The sequence below is a fragment of the Peromyscus californicus genome, unplaced genomic scaffold (genome assembly GCF_007827085.1).
Source record: "Peromyscus californicus insignis strain IS unplaced genomic scaffold, ASM782708v3 Scaffold_13__1_contigs__length_99412109, whole genome shotgun sequence".
NCBI classification, from domain to species: domain Eukaryota; kingdom Metazoa; phylum Chordata; class Mammalia; order Rodentia; family Cricetidae; genus Peromyscus; species Peromyscus californicus.
The window spans coordinates 66163250-66191197 of NW_026294424.1; the positions used below are offsets into that span (position 1 = coordinate 66163250).

Here is a 27948-nt window from a genome sequence, read left to right on the forward strand (position 1 = left end):
CTTCACTGGAATTATTTTGTGATCAATATCTGTAACTGTTCCCAGTGAGGAAAGGGAGCATCCTCTGATGGATATAGGTGCAGTAGACAAAGATTGGGTGCTTTCAGCACATTTAAGTTCTGATGCTCCACACTCATCTTCCTCTATTCCATGGCTAATGATGACACTGCTGAGTGAGAAGTGACCTCACACGTTACCAATAGTAGCACAGCTAGCATAGTGGACATATAAAGAGAAACTCCAAAATGTGAAAAGCCAGTAATTCGGCATGTATTGAGAGGGGCATTTCATAAAGCTTTGCTTAATAGCATCTGACTTTCTAATATTGACTAAAATTACTAACATTTAAAAACATGAAATCATAAATAAAAAAGATGTTAAAATGATATATAGCAGTTTTTAAATATGTAAAAACAAAATATGATAGTAGTTGGTAAGAGTTATTTATTTAAGGCCTAATTAAAATGCACATGCTTGTTGTGGAGAGTTAAAGACATGGTACGCTGGGAGAGGGATCAGCAGTTGAAGAGATTGCTGGGCAAATGTAAGGACCTGAGTTCAGGAAACCGGAAACCCATGTAAATGCCCTGAGGGCACTATGGTCTGCCTGTAATTCCACGAAAAGACAGACCCAGGGGAGCTGTAAAGTAAGCTGTAGCAAGACTAGCCATCTTGGTGACCTCTGAGTTTGACCGAGAAACTCTGCCTCATAGAATAAGACGGAAGAGCAGAAGAGGATGATTCCTGACTTCAACCTCAGTCCTTCATATGCACGCTGACACACATGCACAACACACACACACAAGTACAGGCACACCACACACACACACACACACACACACACACACACACACACACACACACACACTGGAAAAAAAGAGTAGAAAACAAGAAGATGGCCTGGTGAAATTCTGGACCTCCCCAAAGAGGAAGTGGTACCCTGGGGAGTCCCCTGCTCCCCACAGACCACATCTTCATCTCTGAATGGAGGACCAGGTTGTCATAAAATCTCTTATAAAACTGTCTAACACTTGGGAGTTCCCAACAAATTGGAATTTATGTTTTTACAGTTTATCCTTTGTTACCATTCGTGTGAGTTTCATGCCCAGTCTTCAAATATTATAAAGAGAAAGAGAAATTAATATTTAATACTTTCTTTAGGGAAAACACACACCTGTCATGATCATTGCATTTGACTTCTAAAAACAAATTTTAAATTTTCAAAAACCCAGTGGTGTTTACTAGTCTATAATATCCAGATTCACAAAGTCATGGGGTAAGACCTTTATTTATTGCTATTTTTTTTTTAGCTAAACTCATGTGTTAATTCACAAATCTGAATCAAAAAATGCAGAGACAATAAGGATTAAATTATTAGCTGTTTCTAAAACCCTGTATCATGGGAACCAACACAACAGCTGGGATTTTTGTAAATAAAAACACGTCAGTATAAATAAAAAAATATAATTGAAATTACCCCTGGGTTCTTACCTGTGCTTATTTAAGTGAGATGTCTGTCTCCCAGCAGTACCGATCAGTGGTGCATCCAAATCAGACTCAGATATTTGGTTAATCTTGGCATGGTCAAAATCCAGATGCAACTTTTCTTAAGTAATAAATAGGATGTTGTTTTCCCTCTCCTTAAGCAGCATGAATGGCTCGTTTTATTAATTATTCCTCAGAAAAGTAAGTTCCACGGCATCGGCAGGGGAGGATGTTCATGGCTCAGTCCTGGATTTGCGGATTTGTGTGTAGATGAAAATAACAGCACCCAAGTCATCATTATCCTTAGCTTGAACCTGAGCTCATTAATATGCATGCGGCTGATAAATAAAAAGGCCTTTCTCAAAGCGATGTCTCTTCAAATGTTTGAAGGCAAACCAAAAGAAATACTGCCTAATGGATTTTATTAAAATTTCCTTGTCAATTTTCTCCAGCATTATAATACTACAAATTTATCTTGAAGATTAAAAACGAGGCACAGTAATATGGATATTGTGGAAATCCTCAAATGCTGGGCAGGATGTTACTATAACATTTAACAGACATGCAGCCAGGAAAAACTTTACGTTCCAGTAATTCTTACAAACTTGCCTGATTCCTTTTAGAAGCTAAATATACATCTTTCCAGCTTAAAATATGCATTTCTAGGATAGTTTGGAGCAGTCTTTTGTAGTCCTACTTCATATCTGGAAGACGTAACTAAGACAAACAGATGTGCTCATCCAGCCTGATGTTCACATTCCCACGGTTTTCTGTCCTATGACACTTTCAAAAGTGACTGTGATGAACTAAAGGAACTGGTAGGAGCAGTCACTCCTGAGCACCTATGATGTACAGGGGAGCTGTTCTGGGGTCCAAGAGTGCACAGAGACCGTCCTGAGGAGGAAGACATTAAGACATCGTGTGATACAGACCTGAGGGACCGCATGCAAGGAGCACAAATATTTGAGAAGGAAGGGAAATTAACCAGAAGCCTTTGGGGGGAGGGGTGTATTTTTTGATGAAATTGAAAGTGAGTAGAAATTTTATCTGTATATATGGAACATATAATAGGAGGTTTTCCCAATCGACTCAAGTTTAAAGGGGTAAGAATACCATGTGATGTTTTCTTTTCCCCTCTGCGGTGTGTGTACCTTGACCCAGTCTCCCTATCGCTGAGTTTCTTTCCCTGGGACCAGCAGTAACCTTGACTGACAGAAAGAACATAGCCACATGGATTATCTACTTAGTAGGCTACTTTCAACGGGGCTCTCTGTCCTGCTTTGTCAGCTTCCTCTAAGTCTTTATAATCCTATTTAAAGTGCCTGTAACCATCGATGCTCATTTGCATGAAATTGATTGTTTATGTATTTCCATTGTTTAAAAAAACAGGTGATTTGAGAAATTCTGGCTCTTGACTTTGTGTTATTAAGTATTTGATAATCTGTCTCCCAACCCACCAAGACCTTCGGCCATCTCAGCCCATTAATGACATCACCACTTTTATGATCACAATTAAAGATTGTATAATTAATAGCTTAACAGCTAAATGATTATCTTCCCTGTAAGAACTGCAAACCCTCTGAGTTTAGGACTGTCCATTATTTGTCTGTTACTCTACACGGAGCATGTGGCTCACTGCAAAGCATAATTATTCATTCAAGTGCTTGTGAAGTACCAGGCTCTCTTCTAAGCACGAGGGAGTCGATAGCTCACAAGAGTGCATTTCTACCCTCGTAAAGCAAGTGTTCTGATAAGGAGGAGAAAGAGCAAACACAGTAGGAAGCACATAAGTCAGGTGTGACCTGGGGTGTGAGAAAAGGGGGGGAAACGACATGAGGGAGGGCTCGGGGAAGGCTTCCTTTAGGGGACACCTGACTGCGGTGACAGAGCTAGTCATGCCCACTTCCCCAGGGAAAGCCCGGGATTGTGTTGGACTGTCAAAGAGAAGTAGAGAAAGCATCAGCATAAGCCAAGGGGTAGAGGGAGTCAGGGAGCTGTGGTCTGAGAAGGAAGATGGGGCAGGGAACACTTGGGAGACTGTGGCAGAAATTCAGTAAGAGGTGACTGTGACTCTAACCAGGATGGGGGAGTTAGGGTGGAAGGAAGGGGTCAGATTTGGGATATAGATTTAAAGCGGAGGCAAATACAATTTGCTGATTGATTGGCTGTGGGGTGTGAATGAAGGGATGGATACAAGGATGATGCGCAGAGGGAGAGAGAGAGAGAGAGTTTTGACTCATAAAAGGATTTCCCAAAGTCAGGAGTGGCCTCATTGGAGACTTATAAGTGTTGTTCTTCTTTGGGTTAAATAGTATATTCCTGGTTGAACTAACAGCTGCCCCCCAATTAATGCACTAATAACATTCTGTGTGATGTCCGCATATATGCTCATCTAGAAACAGTCAGTGAAAGAAAATTCATGGTCAATTTCTGCTTAGGCCACATTGAGCTTGGGACAGCTGTGATCATAAATAAGTTTGAGTATTTTTTCCAGAGGATTGCCAGAACCAAAATAAGGAAGAATTATAACAAAGCACCTCCTGTGAAAAACTGACCTTCATCTCAAAGTGCAGGACAGATGACCTGGAAGGGAACAGCTCTTCTGCACGTACAGGAAGACCAGAACCCACATAAAAAGCTAATATGGTTCACACCTATAACCGCAGCTTTCTGGAGGACTGAAACAGAAGGATTTCTGGGACTTGCTGACTAGGCTGTCTCCAGGTTCAGTAACAGACCTTCATCTCGAGGGAATAAAGGGAAGAGCAATTGAGCAAAATACTTGGTATCACCTTCTGGCTTCCACAGACACACGGACATGTGCACCTGCATACACATGTGTGCATACGTTTGCAAACAAAGAAAAATAATGCATCTCAAGGGAACATTTTCAAGTGAAGATATGAAGCATAAAGCAGAGAATAGCAACATCTATTGTCTTGAAACAGCTTTCATATGAATTAAACAAATTTTTATAAAATGCTTAGGACAGTTTTTGCCACATAGTAACTGATGTTTGTTAAATAGTAGTAAGTACCTGATATAAGTGCCTGATAGTGATTTATTATCATTGCCAATTTAAGATGAAGACAAAACTTCAACTCTGATGGCCAAAGAAAATACTTAAATAGCTGTCTAATTCACAAGGCTCCCCATCCAAAACCGTCTTAAATCATCCTCGCCACTTTCGCTTGTTCCCGTCCCCACCCCATTCTTTTTCCACAAGTCATACCCACGTAACAAGTATGCACCTTGGATTATTGACTAATTTGGATTTAAGTCTTGTCTCATAAGCCCGAAAACAAGAAAAGCAAGCTGAATCTCTGCAGTGAAACTCTTAGGCAATAAAGTTAATAGCTGTTCAAGAACACCTAGAATCAAGGGGAGGAGAGCGGATAGGAGTACAGTGTTTTAGTGCCAGAGCACAAAGGCACCCCACACGTATGCACACTCCCGACTCTCCCCGCTGAAAGTTTCAGCAGGAAGTGTGCCCATTTCTCGAGATATAAATACCTCATGGCTAGGTTACTCCACCTCATCCTTTACCTTGAATCTCTCATCTGCAAACCGGAGTTAATAAACTGCGCAATGTAATAAGTCGATTCATGTATGTGCCTGTATGCTAGGTAACGCACAGCTAGAATAACATAAACCTCGGTGTGGGAACAGATTTCCTAAGTTTGGGCATTGATGTTCCCTTAGAAGCTTATTTCATACATCTATATGACTGGGCGTGGGGATAAAGGAGTTGAGTGTGTGGAGAGGGAGATACCTCCTGGTTGAAAACAGGTGGGCGTGGAGGACAAGGGGGGTACGTAAGAGGCACCAAGCCTGTTCGAAAATTCCCAGAGTAAACTTTAGCATGGATTCAGCGCAGAAATCCAGCAGACAGGGTCCTGTGCCATAAAAGCCAGTGATGGAAGACTCCCACAAATGGGCAGGGCCCACAGATGCCAGCTAGCACAAAATCGTGAGCTCCGGGACAGCCAGAAGGGGGCACCTCAGCACAGATTCTACTCCAGTAAACTCCGGGAGCGGCTTCGGCAGCATCCACGCTGTGACCTCATAAGCCTTCTGGGACAGGTGTTTCTGGCCTGCACACTCACGCAACCCGGCCCACCCTACAGACACCCAGGACAGTGAAAGAGCCACGCCGGCCGTCAATGGGCGGAGCATGAGCCTCCAACCACCGGGCCAGGGGGCGTGGCTCGCTCCGATGCCACACCCAGCCACTCTCATTGGCTGAGGCTGCCACGGGGGAGGAGCCAGCGCACACCCTGGGCGGACCCCGAAGCTCCGCCGTGGGTCCCGGGGTACAGGTGCGTGAGAAACTAGTGCCAGCGCCGAGGAAGCCCGGTCCCCAGGCCATGGGGGGTCAGCTGAGGCTGCCACCCGGGGAGCCCTGCCGAGAAGGTGAGTGTCAGGCCTGGTGGCGGCAGAGTGGGGATATCTGTCACTGTCACTTAGGTCGCTGGGAGCCCAGATGCGCCGGCCGTCTCAAGTTACAACTAGATCCGAAGAAAATGTGCGGGTTCTTAACGCGGTCCCCTGGTCCTTCGGGGTTCCCGCCGTTCACTCGGCTGTCCCACCAGCCGGACAGTAAATACTGAGCTGTGCCCATCACACTCCAGGCTCTGGGGGGGAAGCCCAAATGGGAGGCAGGACAGACGGGACACCCACTTTGGTCTCCGGGCGGGCCCGTGTCAATTACGTAGTGCTGAATGTGTGGCGGGGAAACTCGGGATGCTTAGGGCAAACAACCGGGTTTGGTCGGGGAGGAAGTTTCCTCTGACTCAGCCTCAATTCCAGAGTCCGTGGTCCACGCCACCTGCCGGGCAGACGGCGAGCCGGGGATCCCCGTGGGCCTCCCACGCTGCGCCCTTCGCGGACTGCGCCTGGGTCCCCAGTACAGCGGGGCGGGTGCCAGGCGTGGCTGCTCTGCCTTCGGAATGAAACATCTCCCACCCGAGCTAGGAGTATGACTAGAGAGACTACTCAAACAGGGAACTGGGCGTGCCCTTTGGTAAATTCTTCCTGCGGACCGCGCTGGGATTTACGGCCCCCATCTTGCCCTGTAAAATCCCTGGGCCCTTGCCCTCTCTGCCAGATGTTCACACATCCGCTGGGCTTCCTGCGGTCTCAACACAGAAGGTGAGCGTGAACTGGGATGAAAACAGGGGAAAGGAGTGAGGCAGTCTTGGGAAGTGTGCATTGCAAATGAAATTATCATTATTTTTTTTTATAGTGTCAGGGCAAAGGCCATTTCTAATCTACTTGCCAACGACTCAAAGAGAATGAAGGCAGAGAACTGTCTAGTACGAACCGCCCCTTTCAGAAGGCAACATTCTTCGTATACTCTCCTCTCATCTTCTTCTGTGTGTAGCTTAACTATAGGAGAATGGAAAGAGAAGGAAGGGGAGAAAGAGAGGGAGGAACTCATCAAAACACAGCTAGTGAGAAAGGGGAGGGACAGGTAAAAGAAAAGTCCGCAATAACTCACAAACTATCCCCAAAATGAGATTGGTGGTCCCTAAGGCAGCTGAATCTAGGGTTATTTCCTAGACAGCCATGTTGTAGTTAGTCCCCTTTCTGAGTAACTCTGAAGCCACAAAGTCATTTCGGCACTAATGTACCCTGCCCTTGTTTGCTCAGGGATCTGTACGTAGATTGCACCCACTCATTTGACCTCTGGATATTTTTCCTGCTTTACTCACGCATTTAGTAACAGCAAGAGATACTGAAGCTCTGTTTCACCTCTGTGATTAATTGTGGGGGATGTTGCTGGGAAAGAAGGAAGAGGTTAACCCGTGTTTTACAGGAGTATGAGAAGACTAGGCTTCAGCCTGAGTCCTCTTGGCTCTTTTTTTTAATCTCTAAAGTGTCAAGAGATCTTATTGTTCACAGTCAAAGTAGGTGCAGGTGTGATAACACAGGAAACCTACAGGGCAGTGCCTGATGGGGCTTAGATGGAGTCTGTTTCTCTCGCTGATTCATTTGAGGTGATAAACAAGGGTTCTGTGAGCCGAGCACTGGTCTAGGTCCTAGGAAAGGGTTGTCATCAGTCTGGCCCTTGATTCTAGAACTCCCATGCAGTTTACTACCCTAGTGACAGGTAGTCCCCAAGAAGCAAATGAGCCGATAACGTACCCGATAATGTGGTGGCAAAGTCTAAGATGCACTGAAGGTGTGGGTGGTCTTGCAGACTGGGTGGCCCAGACCCTAGACCAAATGACGAGCTAATCATAGAGTCTGAAAATAAAGTAGTTCCATTAGATGCCCACAAAGAAAAAATTACAGTAGTACTTTGATTTCAATTTTTAAATCATGACTGAATACTTCAAAAGACCTTATAACTCCAAATTATTTCAAAATAAACAAACAAACAAATACGTATAAAGAATTTTTTTATCATTTGGTTTTCAGCGCTGTTTGTAGTGTTCTAACAGAACTCAAATCAAATTCAACAGCCAATAGCGTTTTATTAACAATGGACATGCAGCCCCATGAAAACAGAATACAAAAACTACAGCCATTCCCTGGGACACTCCAACTTCATAAGCATTTTCTGTCAGGGACTGTGAAGGTGATGTTATGGTGGCCTAGAGGATAGAAACACTTGACTACCAAAAGGATATCAATAAATTTTCGTATCTGAGGAGCTCTCAGCTGACTTGGGGTTGGAAAAGCAAGCTTCAGGCAAGAGAGGAATCCGGGGTTTTCAAAATTTTCTTTCGTAGAGTGAGCCACTTTTCTCAGGCTACAGCTAGACAAGAGGAAAATGCCTGTGATGGTGTTTAGAGTTGATGCTTTCTGTTTCCCGGACCTGAGTGTCTTCGGTTTTAAGAAGAGGGAATCAGGAGCTAGAGCGAAGGCTCAGTGGTCAAGCCTCCTGAGGGCTCTTTGGGAAGGCGCGATTTTGATTGCAGCATCTACAAGGCAGTTGCCACTCCTCTGTAACTCCACTCCCAGGGGATCTAACCCCTTCTTCTTCCCTCCGAGGCTACCAGGCATGTATGGCGTGCACAGACAAACATGCAGGCCAAACACCCCCATACTTGAGATAAAAATAACTTAAAAAATTATAAGAACAGGCAATTAAGGAATTGTGACTCTTGGAGAACTGGCCGTATCTTCCTCTTCTGCTTCCACATTGGTAGATAATCTTGAAAAGTCAAAACGTTCATATAAAACAGATCCATTCACTCCTGCAAAACTAAATTCTGTAGTTTTATTTTCTGTTTTACAGATACAGAAACTGAACTAGAGAATTTTTTTTAAAAGATGTATTTATTATTATGTATACGGTGTTCTGCCTGCACACCAGAAGAGGGTGCCAGATCTCATTATAGATGGTTGTGAGCCACCGTGTGGTTGCTGGGAATTGAACTCAGGACCTTTGGAAGAGCAGCCAGTGCTCTTATAAGACCTCTGAACCATCTCTCCAGCCCTGAACTAGAGAATTTAATATGGCTACAGGGTCCGTGTCAAACTAAACATGCTATTATTGGGGCCTGTATTTCACTTGAAAGTGTGTGCAGTCCATTGAGAGTTGCACCCTTCCTGTTTCACATCGCAGCCCGTATTCCAGTATGGCAAGACGGAGGAATGGGGACTTTGGGAGATAACTGGTCATAGGGCCAAGGCTTTCATGCAGGGGATTACAGCCTAAGCATCCTTCATTCAAAATGCTTAGAGTCAGAAGTAGTTCCGATTTCAGACGTTTGGGGATTGGAGAAATATTTACATATATGTAGATGAATTTCTTTCTTTCTTTCTTTCTTTTTTGGTTTTTCAAGACAGGGTTTCTCTGTGTAGTTTTGCACCTTTCCTGGATCTTGCTCTGTAGACCAGGCTGGCCTCAAACTCACAGAGATCTGGCTGCCTCTGCCTCCCAAGTGCTGGGATTAAAGGTGGGCGCCACCACCACCCGGCAAAAATACTAGTTTTTGTTTTTGTTTTTTGAGACGGTTTCTCTGTGCAGCTTTGCGCCTTTCCTGGAACTCGCTTTGTAGTCCAGGCTGGCCTGGAACTCACAGAGATCCGCCTGGCTCTGCCTCCCGAGTGCTGGGATTAAAGGCGTGCACCAACACCGCCCAGCTAGACGAATTTCTAAACAGTCTTATTAAATAAGAAACATAGATCCAAATACAGAGGTGTAAGCCGTAGAGATCAGAGCAATAGCTACCAACTAACCTTAGCTCACCACATCGCTGTAGCTTCCCAAGAGAACTTCTTCCTGTCTAACCTGTGCCTTTATTGCCTTCCTGTTCTGCCTTCTCATTGGCTCTAAGTCCAGCCACATCACTTCCCCGTCACTGCCTGTCTATACAGACCTCCAGGTCTCTATGGTTGGTACTGGAATTAAAGGCTTGTGTCACCACGCTTGGCTGTGTCCTTGACCACACAGAGAGACTGCCTGCCATGTGATCAGGTAAAGGGCGTGTGCTAACACCACCTGACTTCTGTTTATGGCTAGCTATGACCCTGATCTCCAGACAAACTTTATTTATTAACATACAGATAATATATCACATTTCAGCACAAATAAAATATCACCACACATGTACATAATGAGATATCTTGGGAATGGTCTAAACAATAAGTTCACACACATTTTCTATAAAAATCATACATGTTTTCTGAGGATAATTTTATACAGCATTTAAAAATATTTTTTTAGATAAAACTGAGTTTCCTGATGTGGAATTTTCCACTAATGTCCTATGAGTGCTCAAAAGCTTCGTGTTTTCTAGTGTTTGGGATTTTTGGATGATGGATGTCCAGCCTGCAGTGCCCTAAATCTCACCCTACAGAGAGGAGGAGGCTGTCACCAGAATGTTACCAGGAGCCCAACCACGAGGCCAGGCTGACTTCAGACTTGCAGCCTCCAGGGCTGTAGAAAGTAACTGCTGTTTAGACATCAACACAGGCTCTACTTGGTTATTCCAGCTGGAACTAACAAGGTGCCCTACCCATTCCATGGCCCCGAGACGTGATGTGGTCTTAGAATTTCTACACATTACTCTGTCAAAAAAGTACACGTGATGGGCATTTCTCAAAACCCATCATATGATCAGTTTTTATTAAGACAATTTGATTTTCTGTATAAAATATGACTGCTTATCAAATGCTCTGAAAGAAATTTCCTCAATATCTTAAAAAGACAACTAAGACAAGGTTTTGTTTTGTTTTTTTGTTTTGTTTTTTTGTTTTGTTTGTTTGTTTGTTTTTCATAAGTCCTAAAGATTTCCTAAGGGCCAAAATTCAGCACTACTTAAAAACAAAATAAAACTCTCCATTAAAAGTTGTTTAGAAAATAGTGATGTCTATAAGTGATTGTTTTTAAAATCCTTAACGTGCATGCAAGGTTACTGGAATGTTTCTTAAGTTCCTTTCCTGCATTTTCATTTCAAATCATTCATTTATTCATTTTTAGTGTTTTTGAGACAGGGTCTCTCACTACATAGTTTTTGGCTGGCTTGGAACTCAAAATGTGGACCAGATTGACCTTGAATTTAGAGATTCACCGGCCTCTGCCCCTGAGTCCTGAGGTTAAAGGCTTGCAACACCATGCTGGCTGCCTCTCGCCTCCCCCTTTCCCTGCCCACCAGAGGATTTAACCCTTAGCAATTGGGTGACCTTTCTTACTGATGGTGAAGTGTGAGAACAGCAGTTATGGAAACCCCAGGGCCAGCAGTCCTGTGACATGGCCTTCCCACAGGCCACTTGAAGAAGACCTTGTTTCAAGATAGAGCTTTTAAACCGGTGGCATCCTCTCATCTCCATTTTGAAGGGTTTGTTGATGCACCTGCTGCTTTGGTGTTTTCATTGCAGTTTATTTGTTTTTGAAGTGCTTGGGGATTAAACCTAAGGTCTCCCCCATGCCAGGCAAGCGTGTGCCTCTGGGCTACACCCTCTTCGCTCAATTCTGTTTTCTTAATTGAGATAATGGGCATTGTACCCAGCTGCATGAGAGTTTACATGCACATCTGTCCGCTGTGAAGTGACGCCCAAACGTGTGCTGTTCTTTCTCATTGTGTTCCACATGCGTTCTAATTTATGTCTAGCCTTTATTCTGTTCCAAATCAGTTTAAGTGATTTATCCTTCCTGTCTGTCTCCTCCATTTATTCTTGTTTGCTTGTGCTTCCACTAAAGTTTCCTGCTCTGCAGGAGCAACGGCTTGTCCGCCTGCCCTGTTGACCCGCCTCACCAGTTCACAGGGGAGCTGACTGCGCATGAACAAATAGATGGCTAGCGCGGCCTATCGGGTGCTACAGGCTCGACAGCTGTTTGGTTGAGCAAATCCCTAACTGTATGGATCTGCAAAATGTTACAAAGACACAAGCTGTGAGGAGAAGTGTGATTGATTGGGAGCATTCAGTAGGATAATTTGCTGAGAGGGAATTGCAAGTTTCTTTTGATTGGAACTGCAGAGAACGGCTGTCTAAGGAAGTGTGTTGGGGATGTGCGTAACTGAGCTTGTGCTCCGCCGCTGAGCTATACCTGCAAACCCAGGAGGAGGCATTTCGGTGCCAAGAAGCTGCTGGCTATGTGTGCCAGCACTCTGGAATGGGCTAGATAGTAGCCACTATAAAAGCTGTAAGGAACTAGTCTAAGACAACTAAAGAGGAGACAGCTGGACCTAGTAAGGTTCAACAGACAGAGGAAGCGGGCCCACGAGTCTGTGGACTCTAGGCAGGTGCACTTACTCTTTGAAAGAGGAACGACAGGGTGGGACCGTCTTTTCCACCCGCTCAGTTCACCCGAACTTGCCCTAACGGCCCTGAGACCACATCTCCTTCCATCTCCCTCCAGTCTGTCGCTCCACCCAGCTGACTGTACAGTCCCTTTACCCCTCCAAACACACTTCTGTCTCCGGTTTTTGCTTTTACATGTAGCAGAGTTTTCTACCTAATCTTGTTTTTAAAATATACATATGTGTGCACCTTTATTGCTTTTCTTGGCATTTCAACATACTGCACAGTTCATTTCTCGATCTTTCCCATTAGAATACAAGACAGTGAGAATGTTGTTACATTCTCTGCTGTACCCCCAGCTTCTAAAAGATTCATGGCAGCTAAAAGACAATAAAAAAAAAGTTGGATGAGTGAGTGAAAGTATAACGTGCTGTTTGAGGAATGGGTGGGAGGGAGAGCCATGCAATACAGGGTCAGAGGTGAGCAAGTTCCACAGCGTATGAAGTTTTAAATTTTAGCGTTGGTAGGAATTGGGGCTAGTGAGATCAAGCAAGGGAAGGGAGGTGTTATCTGGCTGGCAGTGACTCAAGTCTGGAGAGTGAATTGTGGTGGACAGAAAGATTTCATTCGGATTTTCTACAACAATGAGATGGGTAGCTGTACTCTACTCCTACAGATGTGTCTGCAAGTCGACTGAAGGGTGGACCAGACTGGGTTCCTGCTTCAGGCTGCGTATCTGCCTGGGACTGGTTCTCAGGACTTCCTTGTGTTTTCTTTATGAGTGGGACTCAGGCCAAAAGGCCAGCAGCAGCTCTGAGAATTACAGATGTGCAAGAGAGTAAACTCAGGCTAAGGATGTTGCTCCTTTGCTGGAGTACTTACCAAGTACACACACAGCCCTGGGCTTGGTCCCAAACACCACATAAACCAGGTGTGATGGTGCGTGTCTTTAATCCCATCATTTGGAAGGTAGATATAGGAGAACCAGAAATTCATGGTCACTCTTGCTTACATAGCAAGTTCAAGGCCAACCTGGAGTATATGAGACCCCCGATGGAAGAGGAGATAGTGAGGGGATGGTAAGGAAGCTGAAGCTTGAATCCATGCCACCTCTGCTGAGCTCTCAACATCAGCGGCAGAGATAATCAACAGAGAGAAGTGGTTTATAAAGAGGAACGACACATTGTGTCTCGTCATTTTGGAAGGTCCAGTCTGGGACTTTTTATCCCATTGCTTTGGAGCTGTGGTGAGGCAGCACACCACAATGGGAGCCTATAGCAGGAGAAAACTGCCCCCCTCATCATGGGAGGAGGGAAAAATGAAAGAAGAGTTTCCCAATAGGCCACACCTCCAGTGACTCAAAGGACCGCCCTATTAGAGCCCAGCTCTGGCAGCGCCACTGTCTCCCCATAGTACCACCCTGAGGACGAGGCTTTTCGTGGACATTTAACATCCAAATCACACCAGGGGAAGAACTTTATGCCAACAATGGGAAGGCTAAGGAGTGACTAATCAACACAGAAGACTAGATGGGAGACGAGGCTATCTCAACCTGGGAATGCATGGCTGTGATTCTCAAGTCCAAATGTAGCTTTGCCCAACCATAGACTCTCTAGAAATCAGATAGCCTGTCATAAACTGTACAGTTAAACGGTTCTCTAGAGACAGAGTTTTGAGAGATGAAAGCTTTTCACCTTTGTATGAACATTTAGATTTTACTGGCTTTACTTATATGTTATATTTATAATTTTCTGAAATAATAAGGTTGACCTGGGTTACATGGCTGGGCCATTTGCAGTTACACGTCTTTGGCGCTGTAGCAAGGAAATCACCACTTTAAGGAGAGAAACGTTAAAGAGAGTCCAGGGTAGGTGTCATCTATAAGGAGTAATATTTTATTTCATAAATTGTGTGGTTGATTCATTGACAGAGTTCAAGTATTATTCTTTTTGACAAATGACACACATCTCCTAACTAATTTTTACTTAATATTTTGAAAATAACATCAAAGAAATTGAGCAAGCTCTCTGGTGGTATACATTTGTAGTCACTTTCAAAGTGACTGGCAGGGTCTATTACAATTTTTCAGTGACTTTTATAGACTTTCAATGTTGAGTAAAGTCTAGATTCAACTCCTTGAATAATGAATGCCTGTGTCCAGGGATCTTGAGACGCCTACTCTGATTAGAGATAGCTTTGAATTCTCTAATATCCTCCAGGGTCTCTACCCACACATTGTGCCCCACCCCCTCTTCCCTGTGCCCTGGGCACCTCCACACCCCCATTCTCTCTCTCTCCTTCTGTCACAGCCTCTGTGGGCTTTCCTCCCTGAATACACTCCCAAAACGTAAAACGATTGAAGTTCTAAGATCAGTAACCAAGCAAATTTTTTTATTTTTTTTCTCCTGCCATAAAACCCCCAGCCTTCGTGTCTGCCACTTCCACAGAGAACTTGGAAAATGCAACCAAAAATTATTTGCGTTCCCTTGGCACCGCTGTCCCCACACCCCCTAAAGTGTAGGAACTGTTTTTGCTCCATCAGCTACTTAGAAGGCATATTGTTGTGCTGGAATGAGGTCCGCCCACCCTGATCTCATGGATGAAGCTCTGGAATGGTTATGTTAGCTGCAGACTGAAGGACAGGAATGTGTTCATTGGGAAGTTACGTTCCACGTTGTTTTCTCGGGAATGAACGCCGTCAGAACTGTAACCAGCAAAAATGTTTCCTGCTCACTGCCCGTTTGTTTGCGGTCTGTTGTTTCTTTGGTTGGCTATTTTGTTTTTTGTTTTATTTTGTCCGTTGCCCCTCCGGTAATCCAGGCCGGCCCCAAAATTGTGAGCTGAACTCCCAAGTGCCCGAATTACTCGAGAGAGCCACCACTCCCGGCTCATGTCTCGGGTTGAGGTGGGATGCCCACTGGAAGAATGCCGAGTCCTGGCTACTTCGAACATTTGCACTTGTTCTTTCTTTCTTTCTTTCTTTCTTTCTTTCTTTCTTTCTTTCTTTCTTTCTTTCTTTCTTTCTTTCTTTCTTTCTTTCCCTTCCTTCCTTCCTTCCTTCCTTCCTTCCTTCCTTCCTTCCTTCCTTCCTTCTTTCTTTCTTTTTCTTTTTTTTTTGTTTTTTTCGAAACAGGGTTTTTCTGTGTAGCTTTGCTCTTTTAAAAGATATTCTAGAACATTTCTAATCATGTAATTTCCTTGAAATATTTAAGAGTTTTGACTCAGAATCTGTTCAAGTGACAGACGGTTAGAAGTTTCTCCTATTGTGTACAATGTTTCCATTTCATGTTTCAGGGCTTAGCCTAAAAGCCCCAATGCACAGAATGGGTCTGTTCCCGTGGGTTTACATTCTTGCTTCAGTCTTATTATTTATAAAGCCTACTGATGTTTAATTCATTTTTCCACAAAATTCTGAATTAGTTAAACTGAAAAATGATTTTCTCTGGGCAAAGTGGCATGCAAAATTAAAGTTTAATGCCTTTTCTGGAATGCACAGTTCATAACCCACAAATGGCTCAGCTAAATTTCCTATAATAGGGTAGTTTATAGGCCAGTGGCGTCACCACAGCCTTCTCCACATTTCTTTGCCGAAAGCCCTGCTTTCTGAGAGACAGTCTGATCGTGAGAAGGAGTGCGGTGGATGGGGTGGGGTGGGCTGTGGTGAACTGTGGAACGCAAGCCAGGTCTACACAAGCACTCACACTTCCAACAGGTTGCTGCTTCCTTACTGTAACAAAGATCCACATGATGCCAGGCCATTCAGTTGATCAGAGGATCCTGGACTTTCACATGGAATCTCTCCTCTTTGAACAATGACAACTAAGCAATTTTTAAATCATTTTAAGAATGTGTACAAGCTATATGAGAGTGTCTACAGGGCTGAGCTGTGGTGGCCCATGCCTGAAACCCCAGCACCAGTCCCTGCACTGGGGAGGCAGAGGCAGGTGGATCTCTGACTTGGAGGCTAGCCTGGCCTACAGAGTGAGTTCCAGGACAGCCAGGACTAAACAAAGAAACCCTTCCTCGAAAGAAAAAAAAAAGGGGGGGAAAGAAAGGAAGGAAGGAAGGAAGGAAGGAAGGAAGGAAGGAAGGAAGGAAGGAAGGAAGGAAGGAAGAAAAGGAAGGAAGGGAAGAAGGAAGGAAGGAAGGAAGGAAGGAAGGAAGAGAAAGAAAGTGTCTATAGGCCTGTGCACCACCGCGTACGGAGTTCCCTGCTTACAGTAAAAATGCGTTTCCATCAACTCAAGCCTCTCTTTTGCAGAAAGGAATAAGTTGTTACGCAGCTCCCTCGCATTTTTAACATCTCTTCCTCCTCCTCTTTTTTGCCAGGTCACGTGCTGTCTCTGGTCTGTTCGAACTCTTCCCAGGCTTCCTGTGAGATCACAAGCGTGTCACAGCTGCTGCCTTATCCTGCCCTCTACACGAACCTGAGTTCCACTATCAACAATTTCAGCATTTCTGAAAATGTCGAAAATAAATACAGTCTCTATGGGGGCTTGGCACTGGCCATCAGCTCCAGCATTTTTATTGGTTCAAGTTTCATACTCAAAAAGAAGGGTCTCTTGCAACTGGCCAACAAGGGCATCACTAGAGCAGGTAAGAGACACACTCAACAGGCAAAGTCACCACTCGAGTTCTTGAGCACGTTCCTCTCTACCCAAAGAGCTTTTCCCTTTGCCCAGAACTCTCTGCCTTTTGTCTAGTTGACTCATGGCTCTGAATTCTGTCGTAGTCCACCTTCCTAGAATGGCCTCCCTCAATTTCTGTCATTGAACCGAACAGTTTCCTTCATTGCCTCTAAGGTATTGCATTATTGTTCATTTTAGTCATCAGGTTTACTTGTTTACTGGTAGCAGACTCATAAACCATGTACTCAGCAGTGGTTAGCACCCACCAAATATTTGTGGAATCAATGAATGAGTAGTAGTAGAATTATACTGCTATTTATAGTGACATTCCAGATGCCAAGTAGCCTGTTTGATTGCATTAGCCACACATTTATATTCATTGTCATGAACTGTAATAGCACAAGAAACTTAAATATTTTTTCCTGGGTCACTATGGAAAAATAAATGACTGTAAATTATGTAAACAAGTTTCTGAAGGAGTCGTGAGAGAGGAGCATTGCTCCATCAGAAAATACACTATATTTTGGTCTTAATGAAAACAATTTGGTACTGGAATTAAAACAAATAGTAAGAGATTGTTGAAAATGTCCAGGTAGAACAGTGTGGAGGCCCACAAAGGTTCCTAGTGAGAGCTGAGCTTGCTTTACCCAGCAGGGCTGCATTACAGGATTGCTTGACCACGTGCGTGGTTACTAGGTGATTGGCTGTGCTAAGGGGAGGTCTTTGCTCCACCCCTTCCCATTTCTTTAAAAAAGCCCTTTAGAAGAGACAGTGAGGGCCTGTGGATGAGGATCCAGGCCCTCCTGAGGCTATGCTGCATTTCTATCTGTTTCTCTCCCCCTCTATATTTCTATCTAAATATTTCTCACTTCTCCCTCCTTAAGAGTACCCTGGGGAAAATGTTGGAGCAGGTCTCCCACAGAACAGATTACATATAAAAGCTAATATGTAATTTTAAAAAGTCGTATTTCAGACCAGTGAAGAAAAATGAATTATTCCACTAAAAATATTGAGACAAATTGGGAAAAAGTAGAGGGGAAAAAATGTGAGAGTTCTACTTTTTACCATTCTGCAAAATACACTCCAGATTCTTTGAACTTGAAATAACTTTTAGCCCCAAAGAAAGCCTTCTTAAGCATGAATCTATTCTGTGTAAAGGAAGACTATATTCTGTGTAACTTAAGAGATTCTCTGAGTGCAGAAAAATAATAATTCTCTGAGTGGATAAAATAGGCCACACACAGACATCCTATTTGGAAATAACTTACTTGAAACTAAACAATCAGATGATATGGAGGGCTATTAAATATATGACACAGTGTTATAAAATTTCTAATATATAAAGAACAGTTGCAGACAAGAAAAATGCATACCCTAATGTTTTAGTTAGGTTTTTTTTTTTTTTTTTTTTTTGGTTTTTCGAGACAGGGTTTCTCTGTGTAGCTTTGCGCCTTTCCTGGAACTCACTTGGTAGTCCAGGCTGGCCTCGAACTCACAGAGATCCGCCTGGCTCTGCCTCCCGAGTGCTGGGATTAAAGGCGTGCTTAGTTAGGTTTTTATTGCTGTGAAGAGACACCGTGACCACGGCAACTCTTACGAAGAAAGCATTTAATTGGGGTGGCTTACAGTTTCAGAGGTTCAGTCCATTATCATCATGACAGGGAGTATGGTGGTGTGCAGGCAGATGTGGTGCTGGAGCTGAAAACTTGAACAAAAGAGACCTCAAAGTCCATCCTCACAGTGGCACACTTCCTCCAAAAAGGTCACACCTTTTTCAACAACCCACATTTTAACAGTGCCACTCCCTTTGGGGGGCATTTTCTTTCAAACCACCACACCTAACAAAATAGGCCAACCACTCAAGTAAAAAGTACAGATGAGAGGTGCAGACATGTTGTATGATGGGATGATTCCTGTTTAGCCATTAGTAAATTTTATAAGGAGACAATACTAAAGAGACATAATAAACCACTTTGCAAGATCATCCTAACTGTTTATATATCCTCTTAATTATAACAAAATCATCCAGGCCAAATCCAGGAAGTGTCACAATTGAGAAAATTCCATTTTCGATAGCTAACATGTTAGCAGTGACTCAGGTCAGTGGTTATGGTCATGGGGAGATGACTCTAGGCAGCTTCAGAAAAGCCTTTTATCCTTGGGTCTGTCAAGGTGAAGGAGAAGCAGAGCCCACCAGTTCCTCTTTAATTGACTCATCCAAAGCTTCAAAAGATCCTGTATAAATATCTCTTCCCACTAGGACCAGGGTTGCTTACGAGTTATGGTTTGGGTTTTAATTTTAACCATGGCTGAAATAAAGAATTCAGAATTTATAATACCCATACCTGTATGGCCTACTGACATCGTTAGTGACCCTGACAATAATACAGTTTTATACAAGTCAAAGGAACTTTCTCGGGAGTCAGGGTGACAGAAAGCTTGAAACGACCTTGGGAAGGACCAAGTAAGTGTCCTCAGAGAGGACAGTTGCCGAGGTGACCAGAAGCCTAGCCTTCTCCCACATGCTCGACACCTTCCCTAGAAGTCAGCTCTTCTGCCCTTATCTCCTGAGGAGAGGACCTGATTTTTGTTCTCTTGGTATTTTCCAGGGCAAGGTGGACATTCTTACCTCAAGGAATGGGTGTGGTGGGCAGGACTTCTGTCGAGTAAGTATGGAACTCAGGAGTTTTCAGACTCAACTACTCTCCCCTCCTGTGGAGGATGGAACTGGGTCTGGAAGTGACTGTGGTGACATTGCATATTGCCTACATAACTATGTACAGGTTGTTTTCATTCCTCTGACACCTGCTCTGTGCTTTCACAGAGTGCAGAGGAAGAAGTTAGTGTTTCAAATATATTTTACTACAAACATCTCCTATTTCCCATGAGAACTGAGAAATATTTTCCCTTCTGTATCTTCTGATTCTTTTTAAATTATTTACTTATATATTAAGTGTATGGCTGTTTTATTTATTTATATATTAAGTGTATGCCTGTTTTATTTATTTATATATTAAGTGCATGCCTGTCTTATTTATTTATATATTAAGTGTATGCCTGTTTTATATATATATATATATATATATATAGTATGCCTGTTTTATTTATTTATATATATATATAGTGTATGCCTGTTTTATTTATATATATATATAGTGTATGCCTGTTTTATTTATATATATAGTGTATGCCTGTTTTATTTATTTATATATAGTGTATGCCTGTTATATATATATAGTATATGCCTGTTTTATTTATTTATATATAGTGTATGCCTGTTTTATTTATTTATATATAGTGTATGCCTGTTTTATTTATTTATATATAGTGTATGCCTGTTTTGCCTGTATTGCTCTGTGCACAATGTGCATGTAGTACATGAGGAGGCCAGAAGAGGGCATCAGATCTGGAGTTACAGATAATTATGAACCCTACGTGGGTGGTGGAATTGAACCTAGGTCCTCTGGTGGGTCCTCTGGAAGAGTAGCCAGTGCTTTTAACCTCTGAGCCATCTCTCTAGCCCTTCTTCTGAGGTGTTTGTTTGTTTGTTTTGTTTTGTTTTGTTGGGGGGGCGCATTTCAAGACAGGGTTTCTCTGTGTAACAGTCCTGGCTGTCCTGAACTCTCTTTGCAGACCAGGCTGGCCTCAAACTCACAGAGATCTGCCTGCCTCTGCCTCTCAAACCCTGGGATTAAAGGCGTGTGCCATCACCTTGTGGCCTTCTTCTGAGTTCTAAACTAGACTTTGTGGCTATCCTGGCTGCACAATCTCTTGGAAATGGGTGCATATTCCTTATCGAGACCAAACATGGATTCATTAAAGGATTCTTGGACTGTTGATACTGGGGTAGTGTGTATGGCTACATTTATAATATCATGTATACCAAGCAAAAAAGCTCGTGACAGTACAGATGGAAACATACATTAGAGGTGCTGTCTGGCTATCAGCACATGAACTTAAGATTTGCCTAGAACAACATCTATAACATTGAAACTATGAACACTATAAAGGCATCAGAGGAAGTCGAATAGTCTGAAAAGGCTGCCCCAGCTCTTTTAAGGAGAGCAGTCTCCTAACTGCTCTGTAAATTTAGTGTACCAGGCCTTTTCTTTTGGGCCCCCAACCAGCTCTCAAATCATGACACGGAGACGTATTATTGGTTTTGAATGCTTGGCCTAACTTAGGCTTATTCCTGACTAGCTCTTTTAACTTAATCTGTTTCTCTTTATCTACCTTTTGCCTTGGCGCTTTTTGCTTTTCTTTACTCTATATGTCTTTCTTTCCCTCTTACTCCGTGGCTGTCTGGGTGTCTAGGTGGTTGGCCCCGGCAACTCCTCCTTCTCCTTCTCTTTTCTCCTCTTTTGAGCCTCCTTTTGAGCCCCTTTTTTCCTCCAGCCTAGATTTCTCCTCCCATTTATTCTATCTGCCTGCCAACCTTGCCTATCCCTCTCTGCCTAGCTATGGGCCACTCAGGTCTTTATTAGGCCAATCAGGTGCCTTAGGCAGGCAAGGTGAAACGAATGCAACACATCTTTACATAATTAAACACACATCCTTACATTGTTAAACCAATGCAGAATAAGCAAATGTAACGTATCTTTACATAAAGTAATATTCCACAGCATAAGCAAAAGTAACATATCTCTACATAGTTAAAGCGATATTCTGCAGCATAAACAAATGCAACATATGTTGACAAAGTTAAAGTAATTTCCACAACAATTTAGATATTTTTTATGATGTTCTAATACTGGGCACTCCTGCAGTTTGAGTGTGGTAGCAAAGTAGACAAAGAAATAGAGTATAGGCTGCTGTCTCCTCTCTCCGCTATGTGTTTACTTGACACAGCTGGACAGCGTGGAATACCACACTTTCTGGAGAAGTATCCCACTGCAGTCTCTGAGAATAAACTGGCTTTCACACAAAAGCCAGCTCTTGGGGGAATTTCTCTCACTCTGGAAGTTATTTGCAGCACACTACCCGGTGCAGATCTCAAGTTTCTCAGATAACATTACATTCAGACATCCATCGTTAGCACTTTCCAACGGCTACTTGGATCTTCTTGAGCTCCTGAGACATCGTCACTTGCTTGTAGTTCCTCTCCAATTCAGAGATTCCTGCCGTGGGCCTGTGGTGGTGGGGATAACTGGATATCTGCCACCCAGACACCCGATCCCTATAAGCCCTTCTCATTGTATGAGATGCCTGATGTGGCTGCCGTGGCTAAATTGCAAATTCAGTCGTTCTCAACTTACTCCGAAGCTACTGGATTCCAAATATGTTTTCACCGTACAAGTAGCTCAGGTCTCAGTGGAAAACCATGTACTAAGTACGCTCATTTCCTCAACGTCGTCACGTTGCTGTCTCCAGGCAATCACGGTAGCTCTGCGTCTCAAGACAGCATTCCTTTCCCACAGGCTGCAAGAAGTTAAATCATTGCCTTCAGGTAGGCCTCAGCGTCGTTGAGATAGAAGTCTGCTGCTGTCATGAGTCATTTGCCTAGCTCCTCTGATGAAGACCTTATCCCATCTCCTCACTGTTCTGCTTGCTTTCCAGTGGGAGCTGGAGAGGCCGCGAACTTTGCGGCCTATGCATTTGCACCTGCCACCTTGATCACCCCCCTGGGGGCGCTGAGTGTTCTCATAAGGTAGGTGAACAACAGAGGCTTCTGTGGCTACTTCACTATCATCAGCACACTTAAACCATGAGAAGTATTCTGCTAGGAAATCACTGCGCGGGCACACACACACACACACACACACACACACACACAACCAACAACAACAACAACAAAAATGCAACCTGAGCTCTCAAAGCACTGACAGTCCCAAATAATGTCTGGGACGCCTGAGAGCTTAGAGACAAGCCATTCATAATATAGACATAAAAGATTATTTCTTGGGCTAAGAATTGCTAACATGCAAATGGCCTTGAGTTTGATCCCCAGCAAAGAAAAAAACTAATCTTGCCTCTTGAAAAAAAAAAAAAAACAATTTGAGAAAGCTACATAAAAAAAAAATTAGCAAGAGAAATAGGAGCGATACTGCCATGCTCTTAATAAGAAACAAGCAGAACAAAAAGAAAAAGAAAAGAAAGAAAGGAAAACCTGACGGGAGAGCTTGACTCACTACTGACAAGGAAATTGCCAATTCTGTTTGTGATGATTCAGTGAAGCCTAGCCAGAGGGTTTTATACCTCTCACCTGAGCAAACTGTGAACCTCCTTTGAATTTTTCTTGTTGCCATAGTTTAATGACATAGATTAATGACAACAGTTATCAGAAGGCTTTCAAGGCATACGTCGTGTTTAAGCTAAATTTCAACTCTTTCTACAATCCCATCATTGCCTGCTGGGTACCTGTGCTGGGTTCCCTGTGCTAGGATTTCCTGTTTTATAGGATGTGGGTGTCCTAGTTTGATCTGTTGCCTTGATAAAAGCATTACCAAAATCAGCTGGGGGAGGAGAGGGCTTCAGTTTGTATCTAGTCTCTCACTGAGGGAGGCCAGGGCCGGAGTCAGGGCCGGAACTGAAAGTAGAAACCCTGCAGAGACACTACTTACTGACTTGCTCCCCACAATTCGCTCAGCTTGTTTTCTTATACAACTCAGGAACACCTGTCCAGGGTTGCCACACTCCTAGCCGGCTGGGCCCTCCCACATCAATCATTAATCAAGAAAAGCCCACAGATCAGTCTGATGGAGGCAACTCCGCAGTTGAGGCTCCCTCTCCTCAGATGAATCTAGTTTGTGACAAGTTAACAAAACCATCCAGCATAATGGGTCTGACTTTTCTGAGTTGGGCTGTATTAGCATTCAGGTGAATGTGGTCCATGAGCTGTGAACTCTTTGTGTACCTTGGCTACCATTTTTGTTGTCTTTGTCTTTTTAGAGTCTGTAAATTGTCAGTATCTAGTAGAAAACTTCTGACTAGGCCTATCTACTTCTTTCTGTCTTTATAGAATTGAGAGATTTAAATGAGTTAATGTGTAGAAAGCTGTCTGAAGACTTAAGTTTTCACTGGGGCTGCAGTCCCCCAAGTGACCACGAGAGGGCAACTCTGAGAAAGCACCTCCTAAATGCCCTCCGTCTTGAGGTCAAATGGCACCATTTATTGAAAATGGTAAGAAAGAAGGCTGGTGAGCAGAAGCCTCAGAGAGCCTCTTGGTGTAGCAGAAGGATGTCCTACTGTGGTGTCTATGGCAGTGCCAACCTTGAGCATTTTGAAAGCAAGTCATGACAAGCAAAGCGTTGGGAGCTTTAGATGGGCGGAAATATCCAGGCAGGGATGGACAGGAGAAAAAGTTTTACTGTTTGACAGTCTGGATGGTTGTACAGGTATGTGTTAGTTATGTACCAACTCTGAACAGAGTACCTGCTAGCTAGGTGTATATCTTTCTATCGTGTGTGTGTGTGTGTGTGCGTGCGTGTGTGTGTGTGTGTGTGTGTGTGTGTGTGTGTGTGTGTGTGTGTGAAATGAAGGCCAAAAGACAGCTTCAGGTGTCATTTCTCAGGCACTGTACATGTTTTATGTTGAGTCAAGGTCTCTCACTGACCTGGAGCTTGACAAATAGGTTAACTGGACAGCGAGCCCCCAATCCGTTGGTCTCTATCTCCTCAGCTCTGGGGTTTGAAAACTATGCACAACCACCCTGGCTTTTTCGCAAGGGTCTTAGTCATGAAACTCAGATGTTTATTCTCATGCAGCATGCACTTTACTGAATGACCCATCTCCCCAGCCTAGGATGAATGTCTTTGAAACATCGTGGTCGCTTATATTCTAAATGTACAGGTTGGACGTCCCTGATTCTAAACTCAAAGCCAAGGTGATCCTCAATTGGAAACATTCTGAGCCTGCGTAGGATGCCATAAGTGAATAATTCCTTACCTGACCTCATGTGACAGACTGCAGTCAAAACATGAGCGTATCAAACATATTGTGTAAAATTTCCTTCCGGTGAGCCTGTCAAGTCTACATGACACACAGGTGACTCTTCTTTTTAAGCCCAGGTTCTCTTCCTAAGAGCTCTCATACATGCAAATAAGCCACAACCAAAACACCTACCATGGAACCATTTCAGGAGCTAAGCATTGCGGATGAGGGATGCTTACTTTTGCCCGTGAGCTATAAGAAACTTTTCATTGCAGTTACTTTACAGGAGTCGACTGGAAACTAATTCAGCTCTAAGAGGCAATGGGGAGACAACAGGAGCATAGCATGTCTCCCGAGCTATACAAGTAGTAAACTACCGCTGCTTAACCACCATTGCTGAACTATGCGTGTAAGGCTTTCCAGTGTCACCCAGCGCATTCTAGTTAACTCTGTGGGGTGCGGGGCCACATGTGCCACAGTGTGACCTCAAAACTGCGGTGGAATCAGAGGGTAACTGAGCTGTGCCGATTTGATTTTTTTTCTCTCTCAACAGCGCAATATTGTCTTCCTATTTTTTAAACGAGCACTTGAACATTCACGGGAAAATAGGCTGCATTTTAAGCATACTGGGGTCAACTGTGATGGTTATCCATGCCCCCCAAGAGGAAGAAGTCACTTCTTTGCGTGAAATGGAAATGAAATTGAGAGATCCAGGTCAGTGGTTCAGCCTTCAAAACAAACAAAACCAAACAAAACCAAAAAAAGGAAAGCATACACCCACCAAAGTTACTGCCTCTTTTCCTCGTCGAGTGATGTGTTTGGGCTTGGTTTGGTTGTTTGGTTTGGTTTGTTGAGATAGGACCTCGCTATATAGCCCAGGATGGCCTTGAACTTACAGTCCTCTTTGTCAACCTCCAGAGTACTGACCTTACCCATGCTCCACCATGCCCATCACCACAGGAAGTTTGTGTCGACACTGAAGGTACCCTGCAAGCCCGCTGTGGGCTGTAAGCCACCGTGAGAGTTGTTCATTATAACTTCTTCTAAGAAGTTAACAGTTCGTTTTTGTGTCTGTGTGTCCTTGTCACACAGCAACAGAAAGAGATGAGGCCAGTGGAGACAAAAGATTTCTGATGAATCCAAATCCCTGCCCCTCTTCCTTAAGTAAAAATATAAAACGCTATACCTGGCCAGCCTTGTAGTGATACTGTGGAGATTCAAATGATATGTTTGTGAGTTGCTCTATGAATCACTAAGGAGCCGAGTGGTATTTATTCAACTCCTCACGTGTTCTAAATTCCTGTGATTTGAAATTGATGACTAACGGCACCTTGGAAAGGTTTGGTCCTGTCAGCATCTCCTGAGCCTGATTCTTTCTCCTCCTAACAGGCTTCATTTCCTTTGCTGTGATCGTCTCTGTGATCTCCTTGGTGCTGATTGTGATCGTGGCGCCCAAGAAAGGACAGACTAATATACTGGTCTACATCGCAATCTGTTCTTTGATAGGAGCGTTTTCGGTTTCTTCTGCCAAGGGCTTGGGAATTGCCATCAAGGAACTGCTAGAGTGGAAGCCTGTTTACAAGGATCCCCTGGTCTTCATTCTGTTGGCTGTGCTTATACTTTCCATAATGACACAGGTTAACTATCTCAACAAAGCCCTGGACACTTTCAACACCTCTCTGGTGACTCCCATTTATTACGTGTTCTTCACATCCATGGTGGTGACATGCTCTGCCATCTTGTTCCAGGAGTGGTATGGCATGAAAGCCAGAGATATCATTGGTACCCTGAGTGGGTTCTTCACCATCATCAATGGCATCTTCCTCCTCCATGCCTTTAAAAACACTGACATCACCTGGAGTGAGCTCACATCCACTGCTAAGAAGGAGGGCCTTTCTCCAAACGGCAGTCAGAACAGTTACGTTTTACTAGAGAATGCAGACTATTCAGCCGCGGTGTATGATGATGATGTCACCCTGTTTAGCAAGACTGATGACCAAAGTCTCCATAAACTTTGAACTTCAACCAAGACACCTGGAAACAAACAACACTTGCTCTTGGAAGATCTGTTTGTATGTTAGCATATTTAACACTGTACCAACACTCTGGATGGGAGGCCAAGACAAAAGCCAAATTGGAAAATCAAGTTTGATCTTCTTCTAGAAGATTTGTGTCTTTCTATTATGTTTTTTGCAACCATTGAAACAGATCCGGAGACAAAAGAAGTCAAGGGCTTATATTTGTCTCTGGATAATTCTTCTGGTCAATAGGTTTGGCACTGCTGGGTGGCAGTTCATTTCTCTGCTGCCTAGTCATGGACTCAAGGTGATTGGCAGATCAAGTTAACTGGGTTCTGACTGCGTGGTCTCTGATGAGTCATAATCTGAAGCTATTAAAACTAAGAAATGGGAAGACTGGAGCTTTGTCCTCTCATCTGCAAATACCTTCTTTAAAATATAAAAGAACATAATGACCTAAAATGTACATGACACATACATTTTTTTTCTTTTCCCCAAACACACACAAATGATTATGTCAGAGATTCTATTAACACAGACCTGGCTGAAATAAGCAAAAATGTGTTTTCCGGAAGACTCAGGTGAATTTAGCTTTGCAGTGACTTACAATAGCCAATTTGTTCCTTTTTCTTTTCTTTTTCTTTTTTTTTTGGGGGGTTGGAGTTTGGATATTTTCTTTGGGTTTGTTTATTTTTTCAGGCAAGCTCTTGCTCTATGACGCAGGCTAGCCCAGAGCTCATCACAACTCTCCTGCTTCCACCCCACTGAGTGCTGGGGTTACAGATGTGCACCACCACACTTCTTTTTGAAAATTATTATTCCATAGGTTTCTTCTCGTCGACATGGAGGTCTCTGTAAAGCAACTCCACAATGTGACATATAAAAACATGCTTCAGTTTTTCTCAAATGTCTTATCTCTCAGAGGCAGGTCTTCTAAAACCAAAAACAACTAACAGATTCTTTGTGATGTCCTAATGTTCTTTTAAAGCTTCCCACTTTCATCTTTATTAAGGAAATTATGAACCCCGTTTCTAAATTTTCAGAATGGGCACAACCTGTTGCTGTTTTGAATTATGGATGCGTTTTCTTGCCAGTTGAGTTCATCTTGGCCACGCTTTCCAATTCAGCTCATTGATGAGTGTATAGGGAGAGAGAAATTCCTAAAAACAAAGTGTTAAGACCCCGGACATACTACAGGAAGTGTCTTTTGCTCATTAAAAGTTTGCATTTGATTTCCCTGACTCACTCTA

At 43.5% G+C, this 27948-nt stretch overlaps 2 protein-coding genes across 2 annotated transcripts in view; one reads left to right on the plus strand and one right to left on the minus strand.

Annotated features, from left to right (window-relative positions):
- Positions 1-1715, minus strand: part of Cnga1 (cyclic nucleotide gated channel subunit alpha 1) — a 41456-nt gene extending 39741 nt beyond the window's left edge. Inside the window, exon 1 of the mRNA XM_052735909.1 lies at positions 1492-1715. The gene's annotated coding sequence lies outside the window, so the exon portion shown is untranslated. The remainder of the gene's footprint in view (positions 1-1491) is intronic.
- Positions 1716-5780: 4065 nt separating this feature from the next.
- Positions 5781-27948, plus strand: Nipal1 (NIPA like domain containing 1). The gene is made up of 6 exons (XM_052735104.1): positions 5781-5898; positions 16513-16779; positions 19421-19477; positions 22368-22458; positions 25234-25394; positions 26070-27948. The coding sequence occupies exons 1-6, from the start codon at positions 5853-5855 to the stop codon at positions 26696-26698; spliced, it is 1251 nt and encodes a 416-aa protein (XP_052591064.1). The 5' UTR covers positions 5781-5852; the 3' UTR covers positions 26699-27948.

What these genes read in the sequence shown, in the direction of transcription:
- Nipal1 (XM_052735104.1), top strand. Translation starts at nt 5,853, where the DNA reads ATGGGGGGTCAGCTGAGGCTGCCACCCGGGGAGCCCTGCCGAGAAG. An exon ending in GTGGGCAGGACTTCTGTCGA is followed by an intron (nt 19,478 to 22,367) that starts GTAAGTATGGAA and finishes CTTGCTTTCCAG; the next exon opens with TGGGAGCTGGAGAGGCCGCG. An exon ending in GCGCTGAGTGTTCTCATAAG is followed by an intron (nt 22,459 to 25,233) that starts GTAGGTGAACAA and finishes CTCTCTCAACAG; the next exon opens with CGCAATATTGTCTTCCTATT.